The 27,721-nt window shown below is 43.6% G+C and overlaps 2 protein-coding genes across 4 annotated transcripts in view; one reads left to right on the top strand and one right to left on the bottom strand.

Moving 5' to 3' along the window:
• FGGY (FGGY carbohydrate kinase domain containing) overlaps window positions 1-27,721 on the bottom strand; it is a 356,970-nt gene that overhangs the window by 311,942 nt on the left and 17,307 nt on the right. For all 3 annotated transcript variants that reach the window (XM_068140722.1, XM_068140721.1, XM_068140717.1), the window contains exons 2-3: window positions 12,568-12,704; window positions 10,750-10,872 (exon numbers count right to left, since the gene is read on the bottom strand). The gene's annotated coding sequence lies outside the window, so the exon portion shown is untranslated. The remainder of the gene's footprint in view (window positions 1-10,749; window positions 10,873-12,567; window positions 12,705-27,721) is intronic.
• JUN (Jun proto-oncogene, AP-1 transcription factor subunit) lies at window positions 18,564-20,672 on the top strand. Its single transcript, XM_068140723.1, has one exon. It carries the CDS (start codon window positions 19,031-19,033, stop codon window positions 19,973-19,975), a length of 945 nt encoding a protein of 314 aa, XP_067996824.1. The 5' UTR covers window positions 18,564-19,030; the 3' UTR covers window positions 19,976-20,672.

The raw sequence follows: 27,721 nt of genomic DNA, 5'->3' as shown, positions 1-27,721 counted from the left end.
AACAACATACATCCTCCAAAGCTCTGAGTCACAAAACGTGACACACTGTGCCTATTGGGACCACTACCAGCAGCTGGCCAAAAATGCTAAGGACAAGAATTTCTCCAGTCAGTGGCATTTCCCATATTCCAACACTACCTTTTCTGACTGGCCCCTAACCTGTCTGACAGAGGCAGGAGCATCCTTGCCAACCAGGACTTTGTTAAATGCTCCTCTGCTTTATTTAGTGTCCAAAGGCTAGACCTGTAAGTGGTTTTTCCCCCTGAACTATCAAATTCCACAGCTGTTTGTCAGACACACCATCTCCTGCCTTATCATACCAGAGCTACCATCAGCCTCTTCCTTATTGCCTGGTCAATTTTTCTCTCTAATCACCTTTTTCCTTACTGTCTGATCTCTGTTTCTTCTTCAGTATCTCCTTTCCTAGAACTCAAACATGGGAGTAACTTGTTTTAAAATGGTTTATGATAGATATGTTTAAGGACCCAGCAGTATATAAACAACATTAGAAAACACACAACAGCTAACAATGTGCATTAAATGAGTTTATGGCATAGTCTCTTTTTTAATCTATACCATCAGTGCTGTTAACCCAAACTACTAAATCCACAGGCACACACCTAGCATTGGTACAAAAGGAAAATGAGCTACAGAACACCTCATAATGCCATTTTCGTTTAAAAAAGAAACAAAGAAGCATTTCACCCTTGTAACTGTGGAATATGGTTTTGTAATAATAATAGTTTGTTCTGCTGACTTCCTTCAACACCTGTGACCCTGCTTGTCACAGCCTCATTGCCTGCTGGAAACTTGGCAAAAGACAAGAGAAGAGATATTAGGGAACCAATGCTACATCCTGAGAGAGGCCATAAAGTCCAAAGGTTGAATAAAATTGTCAGGAGCAGCCTGATAAACTAAGGAAGCATGTGGCTCTGAAGAGACAAACTGCTGTGCCTGAGAACAAGATGTTCAGACAGTGCAAGCTGCACCCCAATGTCTCGCACGCTCCAGAGAACACCACCAGCCAGGGACACTTCCCAAGCAGCCCCCTGGAAGAAGAATTATTTTAAGCCACTTTCTGAAACAAGTATGTGACTACTCTGTGCACTGCACATGCCAGAATTTCACACATCTTAAATCTGAAAAACAGCCCTCTTGATTTTTTCAGATTAGGCTGGGATGATCTGTTGATTTAATAAGAAATGGATGGGGGGGGGGGGGGGGGGGGGAAGAAAAGAAAAAAGCCAAGCACCAAAAGCCAGTGTAAAACCCCTTCTGAATTAGCATATTGAAGCCTTTCCAAAACCTGGCTCCACTGAAGAACTTGTCCTTAAAAATTTATCAGACTGTAACTAAGCTTGCAATTTGGCATGTGAAATAAATAAGCCAGTAATCAGATCCTTCAGAAATGTCCCATTAAATACCTAAACATACCTAATAAAACATTCAGCATTTGAAGAATGAGGAGAACAACAGCTTGGGTCTCATGTTAGGAGGAGCACGGGGCATTAATAACAAAGTTCCCCCCCCCCTTTCCTGTCCACCACTCACTCAGCTTCAGTAGCACAATGTTTTGTGAAGCCACACTGTAAATCTGAGCAGAAACCTCTTTTCTGGCTTTCAGAACAAATCCAACCAAGAACACAGCATGGCCCCCACAAAGGACTGAGCACTAGCAAAGAGGCAGCAGAGAGATGGCAGCCAGGGGAAGGAGGATAAAGGACGTGGATTGCTTTGAGCTCATATAGCTGCTGAGGATTTTCTATTATAAAACCATAACCTAATATGCTTCCAAGACTAGGGCTCTGAGCTGCTTTGCAGGGTGCACTTCCTTCCCTACATAGGGCCCTGCAGGGCTGCAGAAATGGGCCTGTGTGGAGAGGTTTGCAGATTCAGACACTGCACTGCATTATACTTTTCATTATGCACAAGAAGATAACCCCAGCAGTGTTTGTAAACACAACGGCTTCCTTGAGAAGCAACGGCCAAACCCCTGAGCCCGGCTCTCCTTGTAAGTGAAACGCCTGCCTTAGGAGGGCTGCGCTCCCCGGGGAGCTCAGCTGTGGGAAGCGGGAGCAAGGAACTGCCTTTTTAGGGCTGTGGCTGAGCAGAGCCGGGAAGCCTGGGGCAGGAGCAGGGCTCCCGCAGCAGCTGGCTGGCCTTATAAGGAGAACGGCAGGTATTTCCCAGGGCCCTGCTGCCAGCTGCGCAGCCAGCCCGACAAGGTAAGGCGAGGCTGGGCTCCGCAGCAAGCCCTGGCCCACCTCTGGCAGTAGCCATACTCCTGGCTCAGTGCAGACCTACAGCCCCGCTGACTTCAGCCTCTCAAAGATTTCAAATGGGTCTTATTAGGAAGAAAAGATACTTAATTAATTGAAAGATGGTTTTCAGATCTGTAAAGCCAGATGGTTTGTGGGTACTTGATTTTAATGTGACATTTTAAGGCTTTGGAGGCAACATCGTGGAGTGCCAGTCTCTCGAGTCAGGCATCTTTTCAGCTAAGAGGGCAAGTTTTCAGAGATGATAGGGAACTGGATTTTCTTAAGACGTTAACAGAAGGGGCAGGACACTTGAAGCCTCAAACACTCAGCAATATGGTTAAGCATGCTTTAGGAACATGTATCATTAAGACTCCTCCCCAGTTGCCTAAAAGTTAAAGCCGCTTGACAGAAAAGCAAAAGGATTCCAGTTTCATTTGTTTCAGTTACATTGCTTTTTACTACCTGTTTTATTTTTCTAGGAAGAAAAACAAGCTAAACCACTTCAGACCAAATCCATCTGTGTAGAATATATGTGTAAGGACTCTGGCCATGACCTGTCCCATGTTAGTGCTCTTTTACTCTCCTGACTCTAGTTTCCAGAAGTCAAAAGAGAAGGCTGTGAGTAAACAAGGGGGGGGAGGGGAGGGGGGGGGGAGTACATTTTCCCCCTAACAACATCCATTTTTTAAATTTCATTTTTAAAGCTTTCTCAGGAAATGGTCACCAAAATGGAGTGTACTTGAATATTTTCCTTTAGGGGGGAGGGTGGGGTGGAAAAGGTAGTTTTCCTTTAGATATGGTTAGAAAAAAAAATGTTTTAACATTCCAATGAGACACTACCCATCCAGGAATAACAGAGCATCCCAGTTCTGAATATGACATGACATACTGTAATTCAAAGAATTACCCATATGTTTTGCCATCTTTGTTTCTTGAGGTTAAACTTTGATAATCTTGAGGTTAAACTTTGATAATCTTGAGGTTAAACTTTGGTAACTGCCTGCCTTTTGATGCTGAACAGTATAGGTTTAGCTGAAAGCAGCAACTTTTAACCTAAAGATAGGAGAATGCTTTGATAGTTTTGATCCCTACTATTTTTTAAATGCACAGACAAGTGCCTGCTTTACATCACAACCTAGTGCCATCATTAGTGCCTTCAGGTAACCATTGCAACAGGAAGACCAAAACTTTGGTTAATCTTGCCACATCCCACTTGCAACATATTGGCAAGAAAACATGGGGGAAGTACTAATTACCTAGGGATAATCACAGGGCACGTTTCTAAGATTCCCTGACAGGCCCATCAGGAGAAATGAGGTCACAGAAAACATGAAAAGTTACATTAAACAAGAGAAAAATATCTAGATAGGTGACAAACTTACTCAGTATGAGCTCAGACATCATGTTAGGGTTCTCTCCAGTTGTCGATTGGGCTGGGATTACCTCTCTACAGCTCCAAAGGAGCACTAGGGTAAGACTACTTTCATAAAAGGAATAAAAGTTTTGACACTGGGTTTCGTATTATAAATTTCTCTTTTAAAGTAACTTGCTGCCAAAGCAGTTCAGCTGCCAGAAAGGGAGAAAGGCAAGGAAACTATTCCCTTAAAAGCAATGGCTGGGCTATGCTGCTCAGGTACATGAGGCATGACTCCAGAATTAGGGAACTTTGGCTCATTAGGAGCAATTAAAAAAACAAACAAAAACCAACAACAAAAGTAAAAACTCTGAGGGGATTTTTAAAACAGCTTCCAAAAACAAAACAGGCATATATACCACATGCATTTGTTTATGCAGCTGTAATGAGTGATGAAATCCATTTATGAGCTGAAGTCACAAGATTCTAAGCAGGTCTTTGTTTAATCTCAGTAAGTCATGACATTTCCCTACTACTTATAATAATGTGATTTAGATCAACATTTTCAAACTTATGCACCTGGTTTTTAACAGTGCTTACCAACTGCACTCCTCGTGCTTGGCTGCAGACTCAACACTCTACTTCTGAGCCCTTGAGCCACCACTTTGATTAAGCATCCTAAAGACAGATATAGAAACCTTCTTTTGTATAACATACGCCTGGAGTTCTTGAATCCAGCACTTGTTCTGTAGTTCTTACTCAAATTGAGACTCTGTGCAACCTGCAAAGGGTGTCAATAAAAATCAATGAGCCCATTAGTGGAATGAATACTTAGAGCATCAGCCCTTCTCTAACCACAAAGTCCATCCAGATAGATGCCCTTAGAAGAATTAAGAAGGTTTTCTCTAGACAATGGCTTTTGTTCCAGCATGTTGTTGTGACTTGAAAGGGTAAAATGAAGATAAATGCAGCAGTTTGTTGCTTACATTAATGCAACATTAGTGCCCAAAGTTAAAAAGGTAGGACTGGGAAAGAAAAGATTCAGCACAGGTAACTATTAAGTTACATGTTCTGTGTATTTATTAACTGTGCCAGGCTTTAGATGTATTGTTGTTGTATAGCATTAACAGCGCATGGAGCCGGCAGTAAAGCAAGAGCACATTTTTAGCTTTGGTATCAAAGGGAAAAGGCAAGGGAAAAGGCAACCCTCTGCAAACACATCTAGTGTTTTGTGAGGATCAGATCAAAACTAAACAAATCCAGGTCCTCTGTTGATATAAACAGAGTGACTTCATTATATTTTTTTAAGAAGTAAAAAAGATTAGACTCCCAATCTGAAGAAAAAGTCAATCTACCTAATGCACAAGAGCAGGATGTCCCAGACAAAAAAAATCTCCTAGCCTTTAAGGGATGAAGGAAAGTTGTGTTGTCTACATCCATTCTCTGCCCTGTTTTTCACATCTGGCTCATTTATCTGCTCTCCAGAGTCCCAAATGAGCCAGGAGAACAGGTGGATTTTACAGCATGCTACCAAATCAAGATAGCAGAAGGCTATAAGGAAAATGCAAGGATCTTTCACCTGGAACGTTTTGTTCCGAGCAACCTCTCATGTATATGCAAAAGCATAAAGTACAATTCCTTCAGCAGCTTGGACCCAAACTCAGGAGGGCTCTAAAAAGGCCAAAGGCATAACCAGCAAAGTCAGTGTATCAGCTAACTGGCACACAGAGAGTCTGCTCATACACCCTGCTCATATACTTTTTATTATTTTATTTTTTGATGTAGGAAAATAATGTTGAATTTTGCCAAGGGTTTTCCCTGCATGAAAAAAGACAATCATAGAATGGTTTGAGTTCAAAGGGACCTTAAAGATCCTCAACATGAGGCAGCTAGGGGAGCACTGGAACTCCTGAGCTGGAAAGAGAGTAACACGCTTTCTGCCATTTTCAGATATAGGCACTTACTGCATGTGTTTTTATCCAAACAAACACTACATGGACCTGAGAAGAGAGGCAACATTCTCCACAGGACAGTGTAAACACTTGGTTGCCTTCCATTTTCTTAGGACAGCTGCATCACTCAGGTAAAGAAGTCCCTCTATCATGGGAAAATAAACTCGGATGCAATCTCCCTACCTAAATTCTAAGTCTGTATGGATTATATTTTATGTTCCCTCATTTCCAAAGTCCTCTCCAGTTGCCTTGAGCTTTTTGAGATCTACTATACCACCATGCTGTAACTGCTGAAGTCAGAGTAACTGATGAATACAGATCAGAATAAAATATTATTTAATATGCAAGTTCCCATGAGCAAAGCCCAGCTGAAAAGCTCTGAAAATCTGACAGGCACATTAAAACAGAAAAACTGAGAGCACTAAATAAACAGTCCCCTTACTCGATCTGCTATTGGTTGGTTGGTTAACTACAATGTCTCTTCCCCTTTCCACATGAAAGAAGAGTCCTAAACCCACACTTTGCATATTTTATTATTTCAAACCTTTTCTAAGATGATTCCCAGGGCAGACCAAGTCCACCAAACTTTTATAACTGAACCTAGCATTGTTCCAAGAGTATAAGAATCTGGTGGAGTGTGAACAACAAGAGTATCAACAAACATCTGTTCTTATTCCTAGACCCAGGACAGAGTTCTAAACATTTTTTAGCCCCTGAGATACACAATTTATTGAACCTGAACTGGCACACTAGCTTCAGCAATCAATATTACCCATCCCAAGCCTCTGACTGCTTTCATCAGAGAGAAGAACATTTGGAGAAAGAAAAACACCTTTGTGACTGTTGTAAAAATCAAACTTGATAGTTTCTTGCAAGATCAGAAAGCTAAGAGTTATCCTGCTAAAAACAGATTAGCGGGCAGAGGGTGAGCAAGGTGGTCAGGGGTGTTTGGGAAGTACAATCTATCAGATTGATAGCACCACTATGTATATGGTACAATTATATCTTATCTTCCCAGCCCTGCAACCAAAATAAACCACACTGAAGCCTTGGAGTCTGATTCTGTTGTCTTTAGGTACACACCCCTTAGGGTGGTGACCCAGGACACACCACACATCTTTTACCTCATGTAAGACAAAAACCAAAACAAATATAATCAGTATTTTTCCTTTTAGGACTCTCACTGAGACTCTTTGATGTGTTTTTCCTAATAGTTTTCTCTCTTTAATGTTCACACTCAGGGGTTTCTCTGAGCTTATAATGGTCTAGTTTTTATGTAACCTCTTCAGGCAGGCGCCTTCTCAAGCTCCCAACACAGCAACTGCTGTAACAGTACACAGCAACACTACACCAAAGAATACTCTGTCCAACTGAAACCAAAAGGGAAATTTAGATGAGTACATTCTGCTTAGGTTGGAATTTTGGCTCAGGCACAAGAGTTAACACTCCTGGTCTTGCAAAAAGAAGCTGTAAGAGAGATACTGAAAATGAAAGTATCTCTTCAACTTCAAAGCTGAAAATCTGGCCACTTCTGTAGCACGTTCCTCTGCCCTGGGAAATTTTACCTATCTGCACCCATTCATGAAGGGGAAATCCTTGGTCCTACAAGTTAGCTGTGGGTTTGCTAGTCACCTGACTAGACCTGAGACTCCGTCAGTAAGATTTAGTACCCGTGGTATGAAACTAGTTAAACTTCTAATGCCTACAAGGCTGCTTGTCAGTTTTTCTTCATCTTAGCAGCAATTATTCACATTTGCATGTTATCTTGAATCTCCAGCTATATCCCTATTTACACAAAGAGTCCTTAAACAGATTAGCACATTCTTTTCAGTGTTACCTAAGAGGTGCACTGATGTGTACTACACTTCTAAAATTTTCCAGATCTGCTATTAATAAAATGCGTACACCTAAAATAGGCACCATGTAAAACTCACATAACTGAAACACCTAGAAAATGCCCTGTACACAGCTGCCTTACCACTAAGATGCCAGTAGATTTGTGGGGTTCTACAGTTAATTTATCAGCTAAGATTTACTGATTCCGTTCTGTTGTTCTCCATTATGCTCTGTTGAGACACCGGACATAGAGCTAAGACAAGAACTGGAAACATTTCCTTCATGTGGGAAGGTGCTCTGCTAAGGAACTGCTTATTGAACCTGACAGCTGAGTGTATAAACAGCATTAGGGGGAGTGCTTGCACATGCACTCCCAATAAAGGGGAGGACAGGGCGGTGAAAGTCAGAGCTATTGCAAGACAAATACAAATTACAGACACTGGGTTTAATCTCTAGGATACTACAATATTTTTGAGAGCTCCCAGTGGTTGGGAAAGGAGGGAATGAGAGAAGGAGAGTTGGAGCTGATGATCTTACAGAATACAGAATTAACCAGGTTGGAAAAGACCTTTGAGATCGAGTCCAACCTATCACAACCTATCTTTGGAGGTGCCTTCCAAACCCCTAACATTCTGTGATTCTGCCAAAGGGGTAAGAGGAGCAGTAAGCTCTACTAAGACTTTTTAAATGGTTCTATCACCTTTTGTGGTAAAATTATTCTAAAACAAACTAAAAAAGGCAGCAGAGGATTTTGAAACTAACAGGAAAATAACACTTGCTAAAAGGTAGATTGCTCTTTGTAGGACTTCCCATGAGGCCTGAAAAAGCACCCTGGGCACTTACTTCACCAGACAGCTTTGCATATGAAATGCTGTTTGTTTCCAAAATGGCTGTATGTTTTTACCAGGGGGGTTATAGCTGTTAGTTGTCCCCTGATTACTGATCTCTGAGGAAACAAAAAAACAAGAAAAAAAAAGGAGTCAGAACTACCACAGAGGTATAAAGAGAACTACTAAAGTTCATGGGATTTTCAGCATTCCCTTTCCTCACCCTGAAGCTTTAACCCTCGAGTGAACATTGCCATATATTTCCTCTGTTTGGCTGCCTGGTGGGCCACCTGGAAAGCATCAGCGCTCTAAGAAGAGAGCTGCTATTGTTTATTTGGAATTTCCTTAAAACAGAACCTTGCTGTCCATTACCATTTCCCAGAAAGGTATATTGCTCTATCACCACCCATATCAAAGTCAAGTGCAGAGACATGTTTAGGGTACGTGCAGCAGCTCAGATAGGCTGGGCTGTTGCAATCCTGTTGCAATCCTGAGCAGAAAACAGAATGTTAACACTAGCATGCTGCTCCCACGCCCTCCCCTTTTCAGGCTTTACATTAACTCAGTGACACCCTGCTAGGCACAAGGTTTATTTACACAACACGAAGTCTTGAGACCAGCTTTTGTTCCACTGCAATGTTGACAAGGCTCATGAAGCGCTCCCGACTATAGCAAAGGTGTATTAAAGAGCAACTGAGGACCACGGATGAATGAAATGTTTTGAAACTTGTTTGATTGAGTTTCCAGCTGCAGCACAATTCTCTTTCAGCCAGAAGCTGTTGGGACAAACTAGGGAAGCTCCTGGCTTGCATAGAGACAAGTGAATGGCATTAACACAGTGCTTCCACAAGGATTTTAATCTGGGATATGCTGGTGACATCATGCAAAGCAGCAAAGACCTCTCTTCCCCAGCCATTCAGGTTTTTTGCTGGGATAGATCTGAACGGGATGTATTTCCCAACACACTTCACCTCATGGCTGTGTCAGCAGTGCAAGGGAGGGGACAGCGTGGGAGCAGGAAGAGGGCAGAACTGCCTCTTTTGTCAGCAGCGCTGGGCGAGAGCACTTGGGGAACCAATGACATTGTAAATTGGGCTGATTTACAGCTGCTAAAAAGCACTCCTTAGAGTTCCTTTAAAATGACTGCTATATATGCACTGCATTTTAAAACTGAACATCTGTGTGACAAATGGGCAGATTTATTGGGTGGAAGTGTCTCCAAGGAGGCTGGTAAGCTTCACCTCCCCAGGAGCAGCAATACCGACTCCCACAAGGAGGGAGTGGTAGTTGCACTCACCTTCTTCCCCAGGGGCTGTATAACGCAGAAGGGTTTCTGTGTTTCACGTGGTCATCTTGTCAAAGCTCTGGACTCTGTGTCAAGACTTTTTCTTTAAAGAAACTATCTGTGTGAGGTCACTATGTCCCCCACTTCTGGGAAGCTGACATGTAATACTTCCTCCTACACAACAGTTTTGACATTAACAACTCCAGATCATTGTCAGAGCCTCTCACAGCAGGGACTTCAAATGTAAAGAAATAAAACCAAACAAGCAAACCAACAAGGCAACCTCTCCGAAAAAGCAGGACCAGAGTACATGGAAGATATTTGGTCAAAATGTCAGAGAGTGACCCAAGAGTGAAAATGGCATAAATCTAAGTGCCAGACCCCAGTCCTCAGTCAGATTCAAAATGTGTTATGAGGCTGATGAACCAATAAAACTGTAAATGGTTGGCATCCTAAAAGCCAATAGGACCAGCAACAAATATTTTATACCACTAAATTAATCTTAGATCTTCTTCCAGACGAAATTCCATAATTCCATTCCTTTTCTGTACCTTTTTCCTTAATGCACTTTTAAAAATCAGAAATAGTTCAGACCTTTATTCCCCACAGATCTGCACACCTTTTTACAGTCAGGGAAACCAAGCCATGAAGATGCACAAACTGATTAAGGGTCATTCAGCAGGAAGGCAAAATCAGAAAAGATTGCAGGTGTATCCCAGTAGAGTTTACTCCGTTCTTCTGATTTTTCTCTACTGGTACACAGGAAATGGGATTACTTGTCACTAAACTCACAAAGTTACTAAAGAGGTAGGCAAATTTTGGCTTCACTTTGTAAATTCTCTTGGTTGTCTTGAGGAGATGTATATTCCCCACCACTACTGCTACAGGGTTAGGTATATCCTTAGCAGACAAATAACATAACTGTGAAGTATACCACAGTTCTTATTAATATTTATGTCCTAATCCAGGCCCGAAATTGGCTATCGTTGAATTGACCTCAGATCTCTGACATAAATGCCTATTTGAAGCACCTGGCAATAGGCTGTCAGCACCCACACCCAGAACTGCTTTGCCTGGGCTTGCAGTTTTGCCAGCCACACACCTTTTCCTACCCTGACTGTAAGGAACGCAAGAACTGGAAAACATCAGCACAAAACTTGCTTATATAGAAGGCGGCTACATTGTCCCATTAGTTCTTACAAAACGCCTGCTTGCCCTCTCTCACATGACTTACCTGAGTCCACAGCCCCATTCTTAGCTGAATAGAAGGCTCTGCATGCATGTGCACACTGCTGCTGATACCCAGAGCTCTAGCCACCATACAGCCAGTTTTGGAATGGCTTTCTAGCTGTGCTCCCTAAAAACAACAAAACAAACAATTAAAAATAAAAGTAAAATTGAAAGAAATCTGACTTTCAGATAGCTGCCATCACAGCCCTTAGGTCTTTGCTTTAGTATTGTCCTTTTATCCTCAAAATTTTCCTTACAAACTTGTTCCTGGTATAGTCAACTGTTATGGCTTTTTATGTTTCCTGTGTTCTCACAGACTGTGTGGACAGGAGCTGACCAACGTGTCTGCCAGGCACACTTCTGGCTGTTCATGCACTACTTCCTCCAGCATATGTGAACAGTGCTCCTGAACAACAAGATCTCCAATAAGGATCAATACTGATTCTGGACTAAATTTTCCATCTCTGCTTCCTTGCAAAACAAGGGAACACACAGATATTGGCTACGTTGGCAGCTGCATACAATTTTTACCAAAGAAATAGGGAAGAACAGCAATTTTGAAGGTTTTGAGTATTCTGGTTATTCTCCAACAGAAGTCCTAAGGGGCAGTTGTGAATAACTCATGGACATTCCCATCACATGAGGGGACAGGGCTGCCCTGTCCCCCACACAGTGGGGAGCAGCTATGCAGTCACTGTGTGGTATGTCGGCTGTGATCACAGATCAGGTTGCTTATTATTAATCAGATGGGGCTGAGGAAGAGTAGCAGTTTACTATCATCTTCTCCACAACTGAAGCCTTTAGCTCTGCTTGTGCTTTCAGGTATTGTCCTACCCAGGCCATGCCCTTTCCTCCCTTCAATGCCTCCCTTGGCTATTTGGCAACTTTAACTGCTCCCACAGCATGACTCCAACACAAGTGACTGTCATCCAGAGTGAATGTTCCCAGTTGAATTACATGAGCAGGCGCTCTGTAAACTTCCCCACAGGCTCCACCACTATAATCCATGGGAAGGAACAACCTGCAGGACCTACTTTCACTGTTGAATGCTTTCTCTGTTTATTGCTACTACAGTCAGAGATACTACTTGAACTCAGACAGGTGTCCTTACATCTGTTAGCCACCAGCTTCCGGTCACAGTCAGTAACTGAACCTCCCTGTCCATCTCCAAGCCTGAACCCACAGCAGAGAGAAGAAAAGCTGGATTGCTCACTGGAAATCCCTGAGCTCTGTAGTGCTTTACACAAGGCATTTTTGGTCTTGCTTCCTTTCCATCTCCTGTTGCACACACTGCTTTTTCCCAGGTTGCCAGGAGCCTACTGTTCCAACAGCTGCTAAGATAGAGTGAGGTGTCAGCTTTGACAGGATGCCAGGTTGTTTATTAATTACAAATCCAAGCATTTTGTATCCATTCTGACCCCTAATCAAGACGGAGCTATTTTAGCAAGACCTCTGAATGGTTAAATCCACTTGTTCTGAGGCTTTCACTCACAATTGATTGTCATCAATCAATACATTCTGTTGCCACTACTTATTTTAAAATGTGCTTATTGAAAGACAAAATGCCAGAAAGGTAACTTTAGCTCTCCACATGGAGAGCACACCTCAATAACATGTGAACAAATGCAAGCTTCCAGGAGGATCTGTGACCCCAAACACAGTAAATATCTTTTCAGAGGTGCTCATCTGCCTCCTCACCACTCACCATTACTTTGTTTCTATTTGTAAGGTAAATTCTTCCACGCTGCCAGCTCACAACACTGAGTGCAGCCGTCTGCTTCCCATATGCCACATGTCCTCCAGTGCCTCCTCTACGGCTTACCTTCACTCCCTGGGCTCCCACTGTGGATCAGCTGCCATTCTGCCAGCCTTTTTCTGCGCGGAGAGGATTTTTCCAACTGTAAGCTCCACAGGATGGGAACTTTGCCCAGTTGCCTGTTTCTCTGAGCACCGGCCATGCTATGGTGTAGAAATGATGAACAGAGACATTAGTGGTGTGAAATTCAGATTTGTAATGTCCTAAAAAGCAAGAGGAGCAAGGCAAGGCCCCAGGGTTCCTTTCAGACTCATCCCCAGACAAAGGAGGATTTTTATCAGAAAATTGTAAAATACGTAAGTTTCTTTAATTACAAAATAGAGAGAGATTATTCTTTATTTGAAAATACATTTCTGAACACTCGCAGTGACCACTGAAAACCTCTATACAGCCAGCTGTAATAGTGAGAAATTTAGTGAAAATAATAGAGAGAAACCCAGCTACTGGGTGAAGAAAAGATGACCCTTTGCACTTCAGAGACAATCATATCAAATCTTTCATTCGTATGCTGCTGCACATAAACGTCCAGGGTTTGAATTGCTCAGACAGCATTCTTAAGAAAATGGAAAATGTTTTTAGTGGTTCCTCCCTTACTTCTGCAGTCTTTCTTGGTGTTTACAGTGCGGCTGTCCTGCCCCAGAGGTAACCCAACAGGTCTTGCAAAGTCTTCTAACTTTGCCCCACCTCCATCATTCACAATCTTGTCTCTCTAACCTACTCATTTTCCTCCATTCCACAAACCATTAGTTTCAAAGAAATTCAGAGATTAATTAAAATGATTGGTGGGATGAGTAGGTGAGGGGGACAGGCTAAAGGGCTTGACAAGAAGAAAGATGAAAAGGACTAAATGCGTATGGCTTGGTTATGCGATGACTAATTGAGGGTGGAGGAGATGGACACGATATTCATTTACAAGTGCCTGTAGTTCTGAGGCACATTTTCATGTGCAAACTGAAGGCAAGCTCAAGACAAGCTTTCTTTCAGTCTTGTTGTACAGATCTGCTTCCAGGGTCCTTCACTTCCAGCTGTGAGTCCCACTCTTCCCCCAGCCACTGGACTCTCACCCATCCCAGGTGTCTTCAACTTTTTTTTTTTTTTTTTTTTTTTTTTTTTTTTTTTTTTTTTTTTCCCAGCTCAGCTTTCAGACAGATTTAGTTCTTGGATCTATACCTGGCCACATGAACACTACTGGGAACAAAGAGCAAAAGGAGAGGCCATGGAAGTCGGGGGTGGATGAGGTAGCACCTCTTTGCCACACCTCTGCTGTGCTGCAGACTTGGGTGTACTTCAACCAGCTCTGAAAACACACCATGAGGAACTGGAGAGGAAATGGGAGCAGGAACATCTGTGAATTATTTTACTTCAACTTAGTCTAAGGAAGCTCTGTTCCTTATGCCCTCCCACTCCCAGCCTCTTTTACTATGCTGAGATATAGTAAATAAAAAGAAATATACTTGCTCCTTCTGACTCCTCAGACTCATGTCTCCCTCAGCTGAAGAAACCTGCTATATAGAAATTCCTTAAGCAAGTGAAAAGCAAGATCCAGTAATTCCCACTTTTCACACAGAAGTGAAGCAGGGTATCACATCTGAAAGCATGGAGTGAGAACAAAGAAAATATCTACAAAATAAAAAAACCCTGCCTGTATAATAAAAATATTGTGGAAACATCTCTGATAAGGGGGAAAGTAAGATCACAGAATCATACCGTGGTAGGGGTTGAAAGAGATCTCTAGAGATCATTGTGTGTAACCCCCATGCTAAAGCAGGATCACCTAGGGCAGGTCACACAGTAATGCATCCAGATAGGTCTTGAAAGTCTCTAGAGACAGTGTCATGTTGCTAAGTTTAAGGAAAAACTGTATGGGAACCAGAATCTTCTTTCTGTCAGCACTGTTTCAAACAGGAAAGCACAGAAGCTGCCATTTAGCCTTTTTTTCCTTTCATTTTTTTGTATTTATTTTTCTTTTTTATAGATGCTCTAGAAATAAGCCAAAAGCATTTGTGATACAGAAGTGAAACAAAGCAACAAACCCACTTATTCCTGGACACCAAATGTAATTTAGACAGATATGGTATGTATATGAAATTATAATTTGTCCCTGAAAAGCCATTTAATTATTCAGATTATCTGACTGCTTCTGTCAGTCTTGTATTGATTGGAGAACTTGATAAATCAAGATCTGCATTACTGCTGCTCTCACAGCAGCAGAGGTAGGTAGTTTGTTCCCAGTCCCTGCCCACAAGTTAGTTTATGGAGACATGCAAATGGCTATGGTTCATAAACAGGTTGGTAAGTGTTCCTTCATCTGCTAAAGGAAATATTACCTAAGGGCACCAGGAAAGGGGGCAAAAAGCCCTAAAGTAACAGCTGATTAATAAATCAGGGTATAGCTACCAAAATGTCCAGCTCTTTGGCTAATGCCTATGATGGATCACTGCCTCTCTACTCTCAAAGCCCACTTGTGACCTCCAGCACACCAAGTCTTGGGTGGTGAGCTTGTGGCTCAGACCTCCATAAATGCACACACATCAGTTAGGCACAAATTAGATAGAAAATCCCCTCAGAGCACCAAGGAGCATTTGCCTTTGATTTCAGAGCTCTTCTGCTACACACAACCCAGCTTGACTGTCTATTGCCAGTCTGGACCAAATAACCTCTAAGTGAGTAGCAATTAATGTAATGAGTGGACTGATGGGTGTCCCCCATAGCTACAGGCCTCAGCAGCAACACGTCTCCAGCAAACTGGAATGTCTAGTCCTGAAACTCCACCTCTGTAAAAGGAAGGAAGTAGAAAACTAAAATGGGTGGAGGATTTAAAAAAAACTCAAGCAAACAAAAACCAAAACCCACCCCAAACAAAAAACCACATTAAATTAATCCCTCCAGCTTGATCTAGCACTTACTGAAGCTCATGGAAAACTTGTATTGGTATCAGTTGGGCTGAACTGGATGTATTATAAAGACAGTTTTCCTAATATGTATTAAACTGAGTGGTTAAAGCTACACTGACCATGTCCCTTGTAGCCAGAACTTGGCTCTCTAGGACAAAAGAAACATGCAGAACCCCCACGCCCCAAAGATAAAACAAAACAACAAAACTCTAAATGTGTCAACAATTAATCAGAACAAACTTGATTAGCGTTATTTGTCTATACAGAAAAGTGACTAAAGCAAATTGCATAGTTTCCTATGTAACAGAAAAGAAAAAAAAAAAACAACAAACCAACACACATCCAAAAAAATTTTTTAGCTTACTTTAAAATAATTTTCATTTCACAATAAAAATCTCTACACAGCAAACTGCTTAAAATTCATGTCTTACAGTTCTCTGGGATATCTTCTTTGCATAGTCAAGCCATTTACAAACATCAAAACTGCATGCTGACACAACAGAGACAGATCATCTATGGACCATCTCAGGGAGCAAGGATGGTCACATCAGGTCAGACCAGACACCCCACCTCTGACAGGACTGGAGAGCAGATACCTGGAGAGGCACACAAAACCAGGGCATTCATGCAGTGGTTTTGCCGCAGGATGCTCTCCCAGGCACAGGACATTTGCAGTTTTGGGATCTCCAGAGACAGAGAAGCACTGCGTTCATGAGCCCTTAAGTGATTTCTCTGCTGTGAATTCATCTAATCACTTTAAAATCCCTCAGTCCACACAACACTCTTGCCAAGGAGTTCTACGGCTTAACTACAATTCTGAGAAGACATTTCTCTGGTTTATTCTGAACCTGGCAGTTTTCTTTGATGTCCCTTGGCTCTTGTGCCAGAAGAGTCGGTCTCTGGCCTCCATTTATCCTGTACGCAAAAAGGGAGTTAAACAACTGCTTCCAGCATCCACTGCTTTAATAGCTTTCAGAGGTTTTCCTATGCATATGCAAAAACTTGTTGTTTGACTGAGTATTTGCAGCTGAAGGAAGCAGTGGAGTAGTCTGAGTTACCTGCAGCACAGAGAGATGCTGCCTAGCTTAAGGATGTGTATACACCAGCAGCGCACTATGAGCCCTCACTTCCCAGCCAAAACTTCGTACTTCGACTCACAGACTGTTCACATAAACCGACAAAGAAGTGCATGTACTATGTGTTTAACTCCAGTCAGCATACAAAGTAACACCAGCGCCCACCATGTGGTCAGTCAGGTGGGAACACCAGGAGAAACAAAGAAGGAAAATAATCAACTTCACAGAGGGGAGCTAGGTCTTCACCTTTTTTTTTCCCACAGGCGCTTGTATTTCTGTTTGCTTCATTGTTTTTTCCTACACTGTAACTGGTAATTATGTCATTATGTCTAGGAAAAAATAGCACTGGAGAATTTGAAAGTGCATTTTCAAACCTGGACATAAGTTGGTCAGCTTCACCTATTGTAAGAAGTGATTGAACCTGACAGACCGAGTTCTTTTCCGACATAAAAAGTAAGACCACCCTTCAGCAGCAGGTGACAGCTCTGTGTCGCAAGCCTAAGGAGCACTTGTCGCACTGTTGGCAACAGGATACAAGAGTACATCCCTTCAGCCCCTGTATTGTCACCGCCTGTCCTGAAATAGCCGTTGCACTTTATTCGAGAGGTAGCTGCCTGTCAGCATTCACAAATTCTCACCTCCCAGAGCAGAGGGTGTGTGCGGGGCAAGGTGAGGAGGGGGAAAGAAAGAGAAATACTTGCAAGCATCAGGCACATCCTTTATTAGAGACAGGCACCTCACCGATGCGCTCAGCAGTTAGAGCAAGCAGAGATCACCCATCTGTTGCTCTGAGGTGCACATGCCAGCACAGACTTCTCTCCTCGGCTAGGAACCCTCAACTCCAGCGCTGCTTTATTCTCCCTCCCGACTAACCTGTACTTCCACGGTAATACTAGGGCACTCTGTAAAATTAGGCCGTCGCTGTCCCCTCCCCTTAGAGAATGAGTTTAGAGAAGCCTATCTGGAACCAGGCTTTTTCCTGTCCAGTTTTATTTCCCCGTGTTATTATCCCGGCACGTCTTAGAGACCGGGAATCGACAGTCCCGATCAACGCAACAGCAAAGCCGTGCCCTTGCGTACACTCCCACAGCGATCGGACGGTATCGGCCGAAACCCCTATCACCCGCGGAGCTAGCGCGGGGGCGCCCATGGGGACCTCAGCCCCGCCGCAGGACGGCTGAGCGCCCTCCGCACGGCCGGCAGCGTTGGCGGCGCTCGGGGAACCGGGACAAGCTTCCCGCCCGACGGGGTTCTCCCAAGACAGCCGCTGTCCCCAGCTGGAAGGGCGGGGGAGGCCGGCGGGGAGGGGCTGAGACGCGCTGGGGCCTCTCGGCGGGGCGGGCGCGTCCCCGCCGGGGAGCGCCGCGGGCGCGTGGGCGGGGGCCGCCCCGCGGCGGTTGGTGCCCGCCCTGGCCCCGCGCGCGGCCGGGCCCCGCCCCCGTCGCTGCCTGGAAGCCGCGGGGCGGGCGGCGCGGAGGGGAAATCACGTGAGGCCTCCTCCGAAGCGCCACCTGAAGGGCCGTACCACTGCGCGGGGGTACAGAGAGAATACGACAGGCCGAAACAGACACATGGAGACAGCGCGGCCCGTCTGCAGCCCGCCGCGGGGCCGGCCGTCAAACAACCGGCCGGCCGCGAAAACTAAACAGGGAGGGGCGACGGTTTGCGGGCGACAGCAGCAGCGGCGCCCCCGCCCCCCAGCGGGCGGTTGGTACGTGGCCGTTAAGGAGGCGCCAGCGGTGGCCAACCCCGGTGGCTCTCTGGACGCGGTAACCAGATATTCAAAAACAAGACGTCAGCCCACAATGCCCCGAGCCGCCGCCAGCATTACCTCATCCCACAAGGCCCTGCGCCGGCGCTGAGAATCTTCTAGGGGCGGGGTGACCATGGCGACGGGCTGATATGCACCGGGCCGGGCCAGCGGCCCGCCTCCCCCGGGAGAGGCGGCCGCAGCCAATGGGGAGCCCGCGGGGTGACATCATGGGCTATTTTTAGCGGGCTCCCGGTCGCTGATAAGTGAAGAGCTCCACGCCGGGAGCGGGCTCAGAGCGCGGGGCAGGCGGCAGCGCGATCTCCGGCCGCCGGGTGGAGGCGAGCGGAGCGGGCAGAGCGCGGCCGGCACAGCAGCGCGGAGCTGGGGAGGGCGCGCACGAAGGCGGGGAAAAGTACTTGCGGCAACTTGTGGCGGTGGAGCAGCGTCCCGGCCCTGCAGCGGCACTAGAAAAAGGAGAGGCAGGCAGCGAGGCGTCCCGCTGAAGCCCCGCGCAGCTCCGCCAGGCCAGGCGGACTCTCAGTGCGGCGGCAGCAGGGACCGCGGGTCCGGCCCGCGCCGGGAGGACCCTCCGCGCCCCGGCGAGAAGTAAGGCTCGGGTTTTGCCTTCCCCCGTCCCTACGCGGCCGGGAGGGTCGGGGTGGCCGTGCGGAGCGGGGCGCAAGCGGCAGCCGGGCAGCTTCTCCGCGCTGCCGCAGCTCCCGGCGCCACTCCGCGGACTCTGTTCTATGAGTGCAAAGATGGAGCCTACTTTCTACGAGGATGCCCTGAACGCCAGCTTCGTGCCGCCGGAAAGCGGCGGGTATGGATATAATAACGCCAAAGTGCTAAAGCAGAACATGACGCTGAACCTGTCCGACCCATCCAGCAACCTGAAGCCGCACCTGAGGAACAAGAACGCCGACATCCTCACCTCCCCCGACGTGGGACTCCTCAAACTGGCTTCGCCTGAACTGGAGCGGCTCATCATCCAGTCCAGCAACGGGTTAATCACCACCACGCCGACCCCGACGCAGTTCCTTTGCCCCAAAAATGTCACCGACGAGCAAGAGGGGTTCGCGGAAGGCTTTGTGAGAGCCTTGGCGGAACTGCACAACCAGAACACCATGCCCAGCGTGACCTCCGCCGCACAACCTGTTAACAGCGGCATGGCACCTGTGTCCTCTATGGCCGGCAACAGCAGTTTCAACGCAAATTTGCACAGCGAGCCCCCGGTGTATGCCAATCTCAGCAACTTCAACCCCAACGCGCTCAACTCTGCACCCAACTACAACGCGAACAACATGGGCTATGCAGCCCAGCATCACATAAATCCCCAGATGCCAGTGCAGCATCCCAGGCTTCAGGCTCTGAAAGAAGAGCCTCAGACTGTACCTGAAATGCCAGGGGAAACTCCTCCCCTGTCCCCTATTGACATGGAGTCACAGGAGAGAATCAAAGCTGAAAGAAAACGCATGAGAAACAGAATCGCAGCATCCAAATGCCGGAAAAGGAAGTTGGAAAGGATTGCCAGGTTGGAAGAAAAAGTGAAAACTTTGAAAGCTCAGAACTCAGAGCTGGCATCCACTGCCAACATGCTCAGAGAACAGGTTGCACAGCTTAAGCAGAAGGTCATGAACCATGTCAACAGTGGGTGCCAGCTAATGCTAACACAACAGTTGCAAACGTTTTGAAGAGACTGTCTTAAAAGAACTGTGATGATGTGGTATAACTAAAGCAAATCCCCAGAAGTGGCAGATGCATAAAGCTAATGGTAAAAGCTGAAAGGCTGAGTCCTGCCTGTGCTCTGCAAAGCGCATGTGTGGAAAGACTGGCAAGCCTTCAGCTTGAGTTAGTGGAGTGACCAGCACTGCTCTGAGAAGTGCTGTTCCTGCTCAGATGAGATGTCAGATCTTCGTTTAACATTGACCAAGACCTGCATGGACCTAACATTCGATGATCATTCAGTATTAAAGGTTAAACTGCAATAGAAATTGTAGATTGCTTTATGTAGTATTACTTAAAAAAGAAAAAAAAGAAAAAAAAAAGGTGGGAGGGAAGTTTGTGGGAGGCTGATAAACAAACCAGAACTATTCTGCCTGCCTTCAAGTAAATTGTGTATGTACATACCTTTTTTTTATTTTATTTTATGAAAGTTGATTAATGTCAATAAACTACTTCATGACTTTTTAAGTTATTTTTATGTTGTTTATTTGGGCACAGCCCAGCATTGTTTGTAAATAAGAGGTTGGGTTTTTTGTTTTGTTTTTTTTTTTTTAGCACTCTGAGTTTACCATTTGTAATAAAGTATAATTTTTTTAATGTCTCTGTTTCTGGAAAAGTTCTAGAAGGTTCTATTATATTTAAGAAAAATAAAAGAATTAAAATGCATTTCCCCCTCACACTATTTTATTATTCTTTTTGATAGTACCTGAGTTGGGAAAATGCCCTTTATGCTAAACTACTTCTGTAGCTACAGGCATGTCCTGGAGAGCATGTGAGGTGGAGATGGAGAAGCTAGATCCTGATGGCTAAATTAATAAAACTTCTGGAGTTGTTGTGAAGTTGTAGCTCCCAATTGTAACCTCATTAGCTTGTCTGCTTATTCTGGTGGCCCAGTTTAAACAGCGTGTAGAAGGGTAGAAAGCCAGTGTGTGAAAGTGCTCCACTATTGGAGTAACCGGCTGCTTCATCTGACGTGCTTTTATTAAACTGATGCCCTCAAGAAGGTCAAGGCAATGGGTTGTATTTAAAAAAAAAACAAAACCTACTCCAGACTTCAAAAAGTTCACTCTTATTCCTGTGTTCCTTCCTAGGCAGGAGGTGGCCCTTGTTTGTTTGTATTTATGACAGTGCTGCTATCAACAGTAAAACAGTTTTATAACCTTTTTCTCTGTCTTGACATCCTTTCCCTTGTGGGTGTTGCTGTGGGTTCTGAACTTCTCAGGAATAGAAAAGCTAGAAAAACTGAACCTAATGTGAAATGAAAAAAGCAACCTGCTGAAAAACAGCAACTTGCATGTTGCTTCTTTTCAGCAACTTGCTGAAAAAACCCCAACTCACATTTCCCATTTATTTGTCATAAAACAATCTTGGGGTTTACTCTAGTATTAATATAAATATATACCTTAGAGTGGGGGAACAACTATTATACCAGGATTTTCAACACTGTACTAAATTCAGTTAGTTTAATAAACATCTGTCTGAAGGGAGAGCAGATGACCTCCTCCTCTTCCTTTAGAGCCAAGCAGCTAAAAGGCAAGAGATGCTATCAAAGGACAGAAAATATTAGAAATTCATTATTAGTGAATGCTAACTTTTTAGAGCAGGTAGTCTTAATCTGTCTTTTTTTCCTTAAAATAGGAACAACTGTAATTTTAATTGGTATGACAATCTTGTCTAAGGTCACTTCATAAGCTTGACTAAGTAATTAGATAGATATACACCTTTACTGTTACCAAAATAAAACTCTGGAACTTGCAACTACTATAAGTTCCTTAAGGAATCACAGTATCTTTCCTTCAACTTCCCCCCCACTGTCCCCCCCTTATTATATGGATTTTATTACGAGGGGTTGTAGTAATGTTTAAAATATGATAATATGGTAATCTCCTTCCACATCACAATCCAAGTGTCAAGGTGGGCACTGTTCAGATGGTGTTTGCTGCCGTCAGAGGAATACAACTGTAACAACACCAACCAAACAAAGGGTTACTAGGAGGATACTGGAGTTTGCCAAGAGTACATTTTGCTGATGTCAGCAACCCGGAAGGTAAGTTGATTTTGACCATATGTAGGAATAGACAGCAGAGGGATAATACACAGCACTGCTGGGTGTGGTTTTACAGGGATTTAGCAAGTGCCAACTAGCAAAATAAGCAGGGCAAAGAGATTAATTACCTGCAAAGGTGCATGTTTAACTCTCAGCAGCGCTGGGTTATGGAATAGATGTTACAAGCGAGCATTTTGCTTAATCACCTAATTACGTAAAAAATAAATACATTATATAAAATACTATGTTAATTAAATACAGCTGAGTGACAGTCTGCTCCACCCTATCCTCATACACACACACAGACAGCATGGCAGTTGTGCGTTTGCTTTCTCAAGCGCCATGTTCTGTAGAACAGGTAGAAAAGTTACTGAGTACTGGCACTGTTCATTAAAGTGGGCATCATTTGATGGGTTGGTTTCTGTGACATGAGTCACTTGACTTAGTCCAGCTTGGGTGGTGCTGGTGTCCAGCCAGAGAATCTCTTGCCAGGAAAGGTAGATTTCAGTGTCAGTTATGTAGTTTCACAAGCAGAGGAATTATTTAGATGAACCCCTTCTTTGGTCCTACACCTTGTTTGAGGGTCAGGCCTAACAGGGCAAAGTGAAGTTCTATTCCCTACACCTCCATCTGTTTTGTAAACAGTATGGTGGGCTACAAGCCTGTTGCTATCTACTTCACTTCAGCACAGATTAAAATTCAGCACTCGTGGTATATTACTGGATCACTGGGTGATCAATAAGCTGTAATGAAAGCTGTGCCTGCATTTGTATGTGGTGAAATGCCAAGTTTTAACACGTACTTAAGTGCTGAGATTGAAATTGCCTAATATACTATATGCCTCACTTCTATAAGGAATAGTCAGTTCTCTTTGAGATCCAGAAAGAAACTCTCTTTTTGTTGCCCCAGCTGTACTCACAAGGGAATATTTTGCAAATAACAGCATTGTGAACATGTATTTTGTTTGGCTGTGAGTGTTGTCAGCGGATTCAGGAAGTGAAGTCAGAAAAAGGCAGGGTTTCAAACAGGGCAGGCTACACAGAAATGCCTAGGCAAAGATCCTCTAATCAGAACAACATGTCTGGGACACAGGAATATTAATTGGAATTTAGCTCTATACTAAACCAAACAAACCCTCACACTTTTATCCCATGAACAGAAGAGAGCTACGAGGGGGGGAGTTGACCATGATTACTCGCTGATTAATTTCAAATCCCAAGTGCTTGTCATTACAGAAATAACACTAACAATCTAACTTACACTGCAGTGGGAGTTAAATAGCCAGTTTCAATCTCAGCACACAGTAGCAGTTACTAAGAGTCCAAATCCTTCCATTTCTGTAGGTGTAAAAAACACTGACCTTGAGACATGACACTGTATCAGCATAAGGCAGAGCATACCCACTTACCACTTAAGTCTACTGACCAAGAGACACCACAGCTACCTATTTTATAGGAAGCTGTCAAGAAATACAGACAACACCCCTTCAAATAAAATAACTATCAGTTTTGTCGCATGCAGAAGCCTAAAAAATCAATTGCAATTATTATTTTCAGACCAAGTAAATAGGCTTTTAAGTGAAGTACATTGCTGCATACACATTAATGACCTTATCTCCACAACTCTGCAGGAAGCAAAGAATCTAACTTGCAGGCACTCAGGTTACTGCAGAGCAAGCTTACATCTTAAAGGTCTTTTCCAGCCCAAATGATTTTTTGATGCTGTCCGCGATATCTAGTATCATGCAGCATACAGGGGCCCTGCACGGAGAGTGAAGCCTGATCCATTGGCAAAACTGAGAGTTGTCCATCTGGAGCAGTACAATGCCCTGCCTGAGCAGCCCTGACTGAGGCTCTGGGGTTCTGAGCTCGGGCAGCATTACTGAATAGACTGTGGAGGCAGATGGACCAGTTCAGGCTGCAACAAGCTTGGGCACCTGTAGAGCACACCACGGAGTGTGGCGTACCATGTCCATGAGAAGTACAAGGTAGAAGTGGAAAAAATAATAAAGAAGAGAATGCTTATCTTGAATATCAAGCCCACTGCTTTCTCTGTTCTCCATCTCCTCCTCTCTACCCTTATTCCCAAGACTTAGGTATAGCTACCCACATCAAGAAACTAAAACCAGTTCAGGCAAAGTTTGCTGTGTAGAAAAAAAAAGTTGCAAACATCATAAGCAAACACAAAGTATTGCTAACAGGCAGATGGACAGCAAGGAAAGAATACTGAAATTACCATATACACAAACCCATTATGAAACAGAATATACTTTGGTAACACCTAGCTTCAGGGACAGGGAGAAGGGAGGCAGCACTAGCCTTGCAACTAAAGCAAACTCAAAATGTAGGTGTTCTGCTGTTTGAGAAGGCAGTTCTTCCAGAGGAGAGCTTGTTCTCTAGACTTAGACACACTGCCAATGCCAGTGTCTGCACCCAAAGGCTGGTGGCAATCCTAATTCTACACGTATACCTTATTGTTGACATGAACATTTCAATACATCCTCTGAGCAGGGAATGGTGCTTTTTACAAAGAAAACTTGCAGAAAGTCATCATATAATGTACCGTGAAATCTTCCGACTACTTAAACAGTTTTAGAGTGGCTTGGCACAGTGGGAGCCTCTTCTCCAATTTTGCACATTATTCTTTGCAGTACATTTTTGTTAGGGAACAATGGAACTACAAAAATCAAATTAGATGTTCATCATATTCCCTTCTGTCCTTAAATATTTTGAAATATTAGAAACACAGCTACAATGGGGAAGAATGGCTTTTTTAAAAGTTAATTAAATACTGAAAACACTGCTAATTGTCTTAGTTATAGAGTAACACCAGACATCAGGGGGAAACAAAACAAAAACCCAATTCAGAAAAATTAGGACCGTGAGTAACCTACTTTTCAAATCTCATATAGAACTTGACCTGATTAATCCAAATCTCTATAAAATATTTAGAAACTGACTCTGTAAACAGAAGTGGAGAAAGAGCTATTATTTGTTTTTCTCAGTCTCACCATTATGTTGTGTTTTGAGCCTTGTATTCTCCAAGCAATCTTTAGGCTGATTGCTTAAACAAAAGGACCAGCGACATGCTAAAAATTCCTCTGAACTATGAACTTTGTTCTTTATTCTCTTTTAAATTAAAGCAAATTCCTGTGAAACCTGGCAGCGTAGTAACACCAAAGATGTGGGAAACAGGACACAGTTCCAGCAGATGGAGCTCAAAAGCAAACAGTCCTGGAACGAGCTGCACAGACGCCTGCAACAGGAGCCTCTGCTCAGATGGTGTAGTAGCCAGGAATGGCTGCAGATGAAATCTACTATCATCGAAATGTACTGAGAAAAAATAATATACTTATTTTAGCAGTTTCCCTGAATTTTTAAAGTCATCACTGCAACAAGTAGGGAGATCCTGCATCATTTTAATAATGGAAGAACTCCACTTCAGAAGATGCTATGAGATGAAAACTGAGCATCCATGGCTATTCTTCTGAATTTTCATCCATGATGATAAGTGGGCATGACTTTTGGATGCCTGCTGTCATCATGCCTTTTATGTCCCAGATAACAAGTCATGAAAACATGCAGGACACAGGCATAATCCAGTGAATGTTGATATTGAAACTCGCACAGCCATTCTCACAGCACACATGTTGAAAAGAGGTATCTTAAGAATTTTTAGATCTCCACTGAATGAATTACTGGTCAGTTTAAAATCATGGTGTAGCACTACCAAACTTGGAGCCTACCTATTTCAAGTGAGATTATTCTCAAACCTGCTGTCCTATATGTGACCACAAATCAAAGCACCTTGGCAACTAGAAAACGTTCATTTTAATTTGTGTCCAGAGGTAGTTAGAGGATTTTCAACAGCAGTAAAACCTGTGAGCTGTTGCACCCACCTTGCAAGCTCTGGTTGTTTTATTTTTGCCTTGAGAAGTGGAAGACAAAGGGTTCTTTTTTAAATGAGGCCATAACACTTTAGAGATACAGCTCAGGATTTATTCAGTTTAACTTCTGACACCTAACTCTGGGTTATCTAGGTTAGGAGGCACTACAGCTGCTCCTCACAGTTAACAGAGAAGCACAGGTATTTGCTAATTGGAAGTGTCCATGTCTCAGCAATCTCCACCTTTTAACCCAGCATCCTCTAGGACAAAACCAGAGCATAATGATTATCTGATTAGAATCAGGAGACACTTCCTTTTATGGAGCAGAGATGTTCTGCAAATATCCACTACATGTAAGTGAAGAACAGATTTCCATATGCAAAGTTTTACTCTCCCATATCATATACACAATGTAGGCTATTTTCCCCCATCGAAACACTAAAGCATTCCCAAACATACACTGTCAAAACTCTTTAAATCACTAAAAATAAGACTTAGTATCAACCCTCCAATGATGTCTCTGGGCTCCACTCAAGATACAATCCTTCTCATGCCAAATAATCACCAAGCATCTTACCCAAATACCTGAAGGGGAGAAAAAGAACCCAAATTCTCAAGGCAAAATCCATCTCTAGTCTTGTTTGGCATTGCTATCATAGACTGTCCATTCTCCCTGTTTCCTAACTGAACCAGATAAAGGATTTCTAATAAGGTGCTTTTACATACAAAATCACATAAAAACTATGCAGTAGGTATAGCTGACATCAGGTCTGACAGAACAAACATTTACAGTTGGTCTACAGCAAGGTTACTGCCCAGAGCTCGCCCTTGAAAAGTTAACAGCAAAGTCTCCTTCTTCAAATGATGGTATATGAGAATTCAGTGGGTTTTGCACAGGTTCTTTCTCCTTGAAGCTGAGATTTCTAGCCAGTATCTTTCCAGTGCAGCACTGCAGACGGCAGCACCTCTGTCAGCTTTCAGAGCTGCTTTTCCCTCTGCTCATTAATCTATGCTTTTAATACATGAGCTTCGTTAGAGACTTCTGAATTTTATTTCCAACTTCTGCACTCTCCAAACATCCTAAGTGCAGCATATTTAGGGAAGTGCCCCTGACTAACCTTCACAGCTACTGACAGCTTTTGCTTCTGTGTAATTTTTGTGAAAGTTAACGATAAAACTGACCAGTGTGATTATTTCTCAAAATGCTGATTGCCAGTCACGAAAAAGCAGCACAAGTCCTAAAGATGGTGAAAATACCACATCTGGAAACCAGGCTGCTGATAAATATTGGAAAGAAAACATGTTTTAAAATCAGAGTATCTTATGTTGGGAAACAAGGATGTCAGAATTTCCAGAGCAGAAAGAAAGTAAGAAAGATAATGAGCAAGGGCAAAACATTTTGTCCCAAGAGACTTCTTTTCTTCTTACCATGAATTTGCTTAACTTCAGACCAGACTCTTCTTAAGAAAGTTACATGGCTCTAGCTTTTTAAAATGGATTGTTTCAAGCTGGTTCACGAGTATTTCACAGTCTTTCTTGACTGACATATATCCTGGGGCCTGGCTGCATGGGGTACTTGAGTCCCCATCCCTGGAAGGGTTTAAAAGACACCAAGATGTGGTGCTAAGGGAAATGGTTTAGTACCAGGCTTCTCAGAGTTTGATAATGGTTGGACTCAATGATATTAAAGGTCCTTTTCAACCAAAATTATTCTATGATCCTATGACCTCAGGTACCTGTTAGTGTGGTGTTTTAAGAAGCGGTCAATAAAGCAGTTTAGGT

The sequence above is a fragment of the Melanerpes formicivorus genome, unplaced genomic scaffold, assembly GCF_026170545.1.
Source record: "Melanerpes formicivorus ecotype bairdi unplaced genomic scaffold, bMelFor1.0.p_v2 SCAF_7, whole genome shotgun sequence".
Classification (NCBI taxonomy): Eukaryota; Metazoa; Chordata; class Aves; order Piciformes; family Picidae; genus Melanerpes; species Melanerpes formicivorus.
The sequence above is the reverse complement of the archived record's forward strand: the minus strand, read 5'-3'. Positions and strand labels throughout refer to the sequence as shown.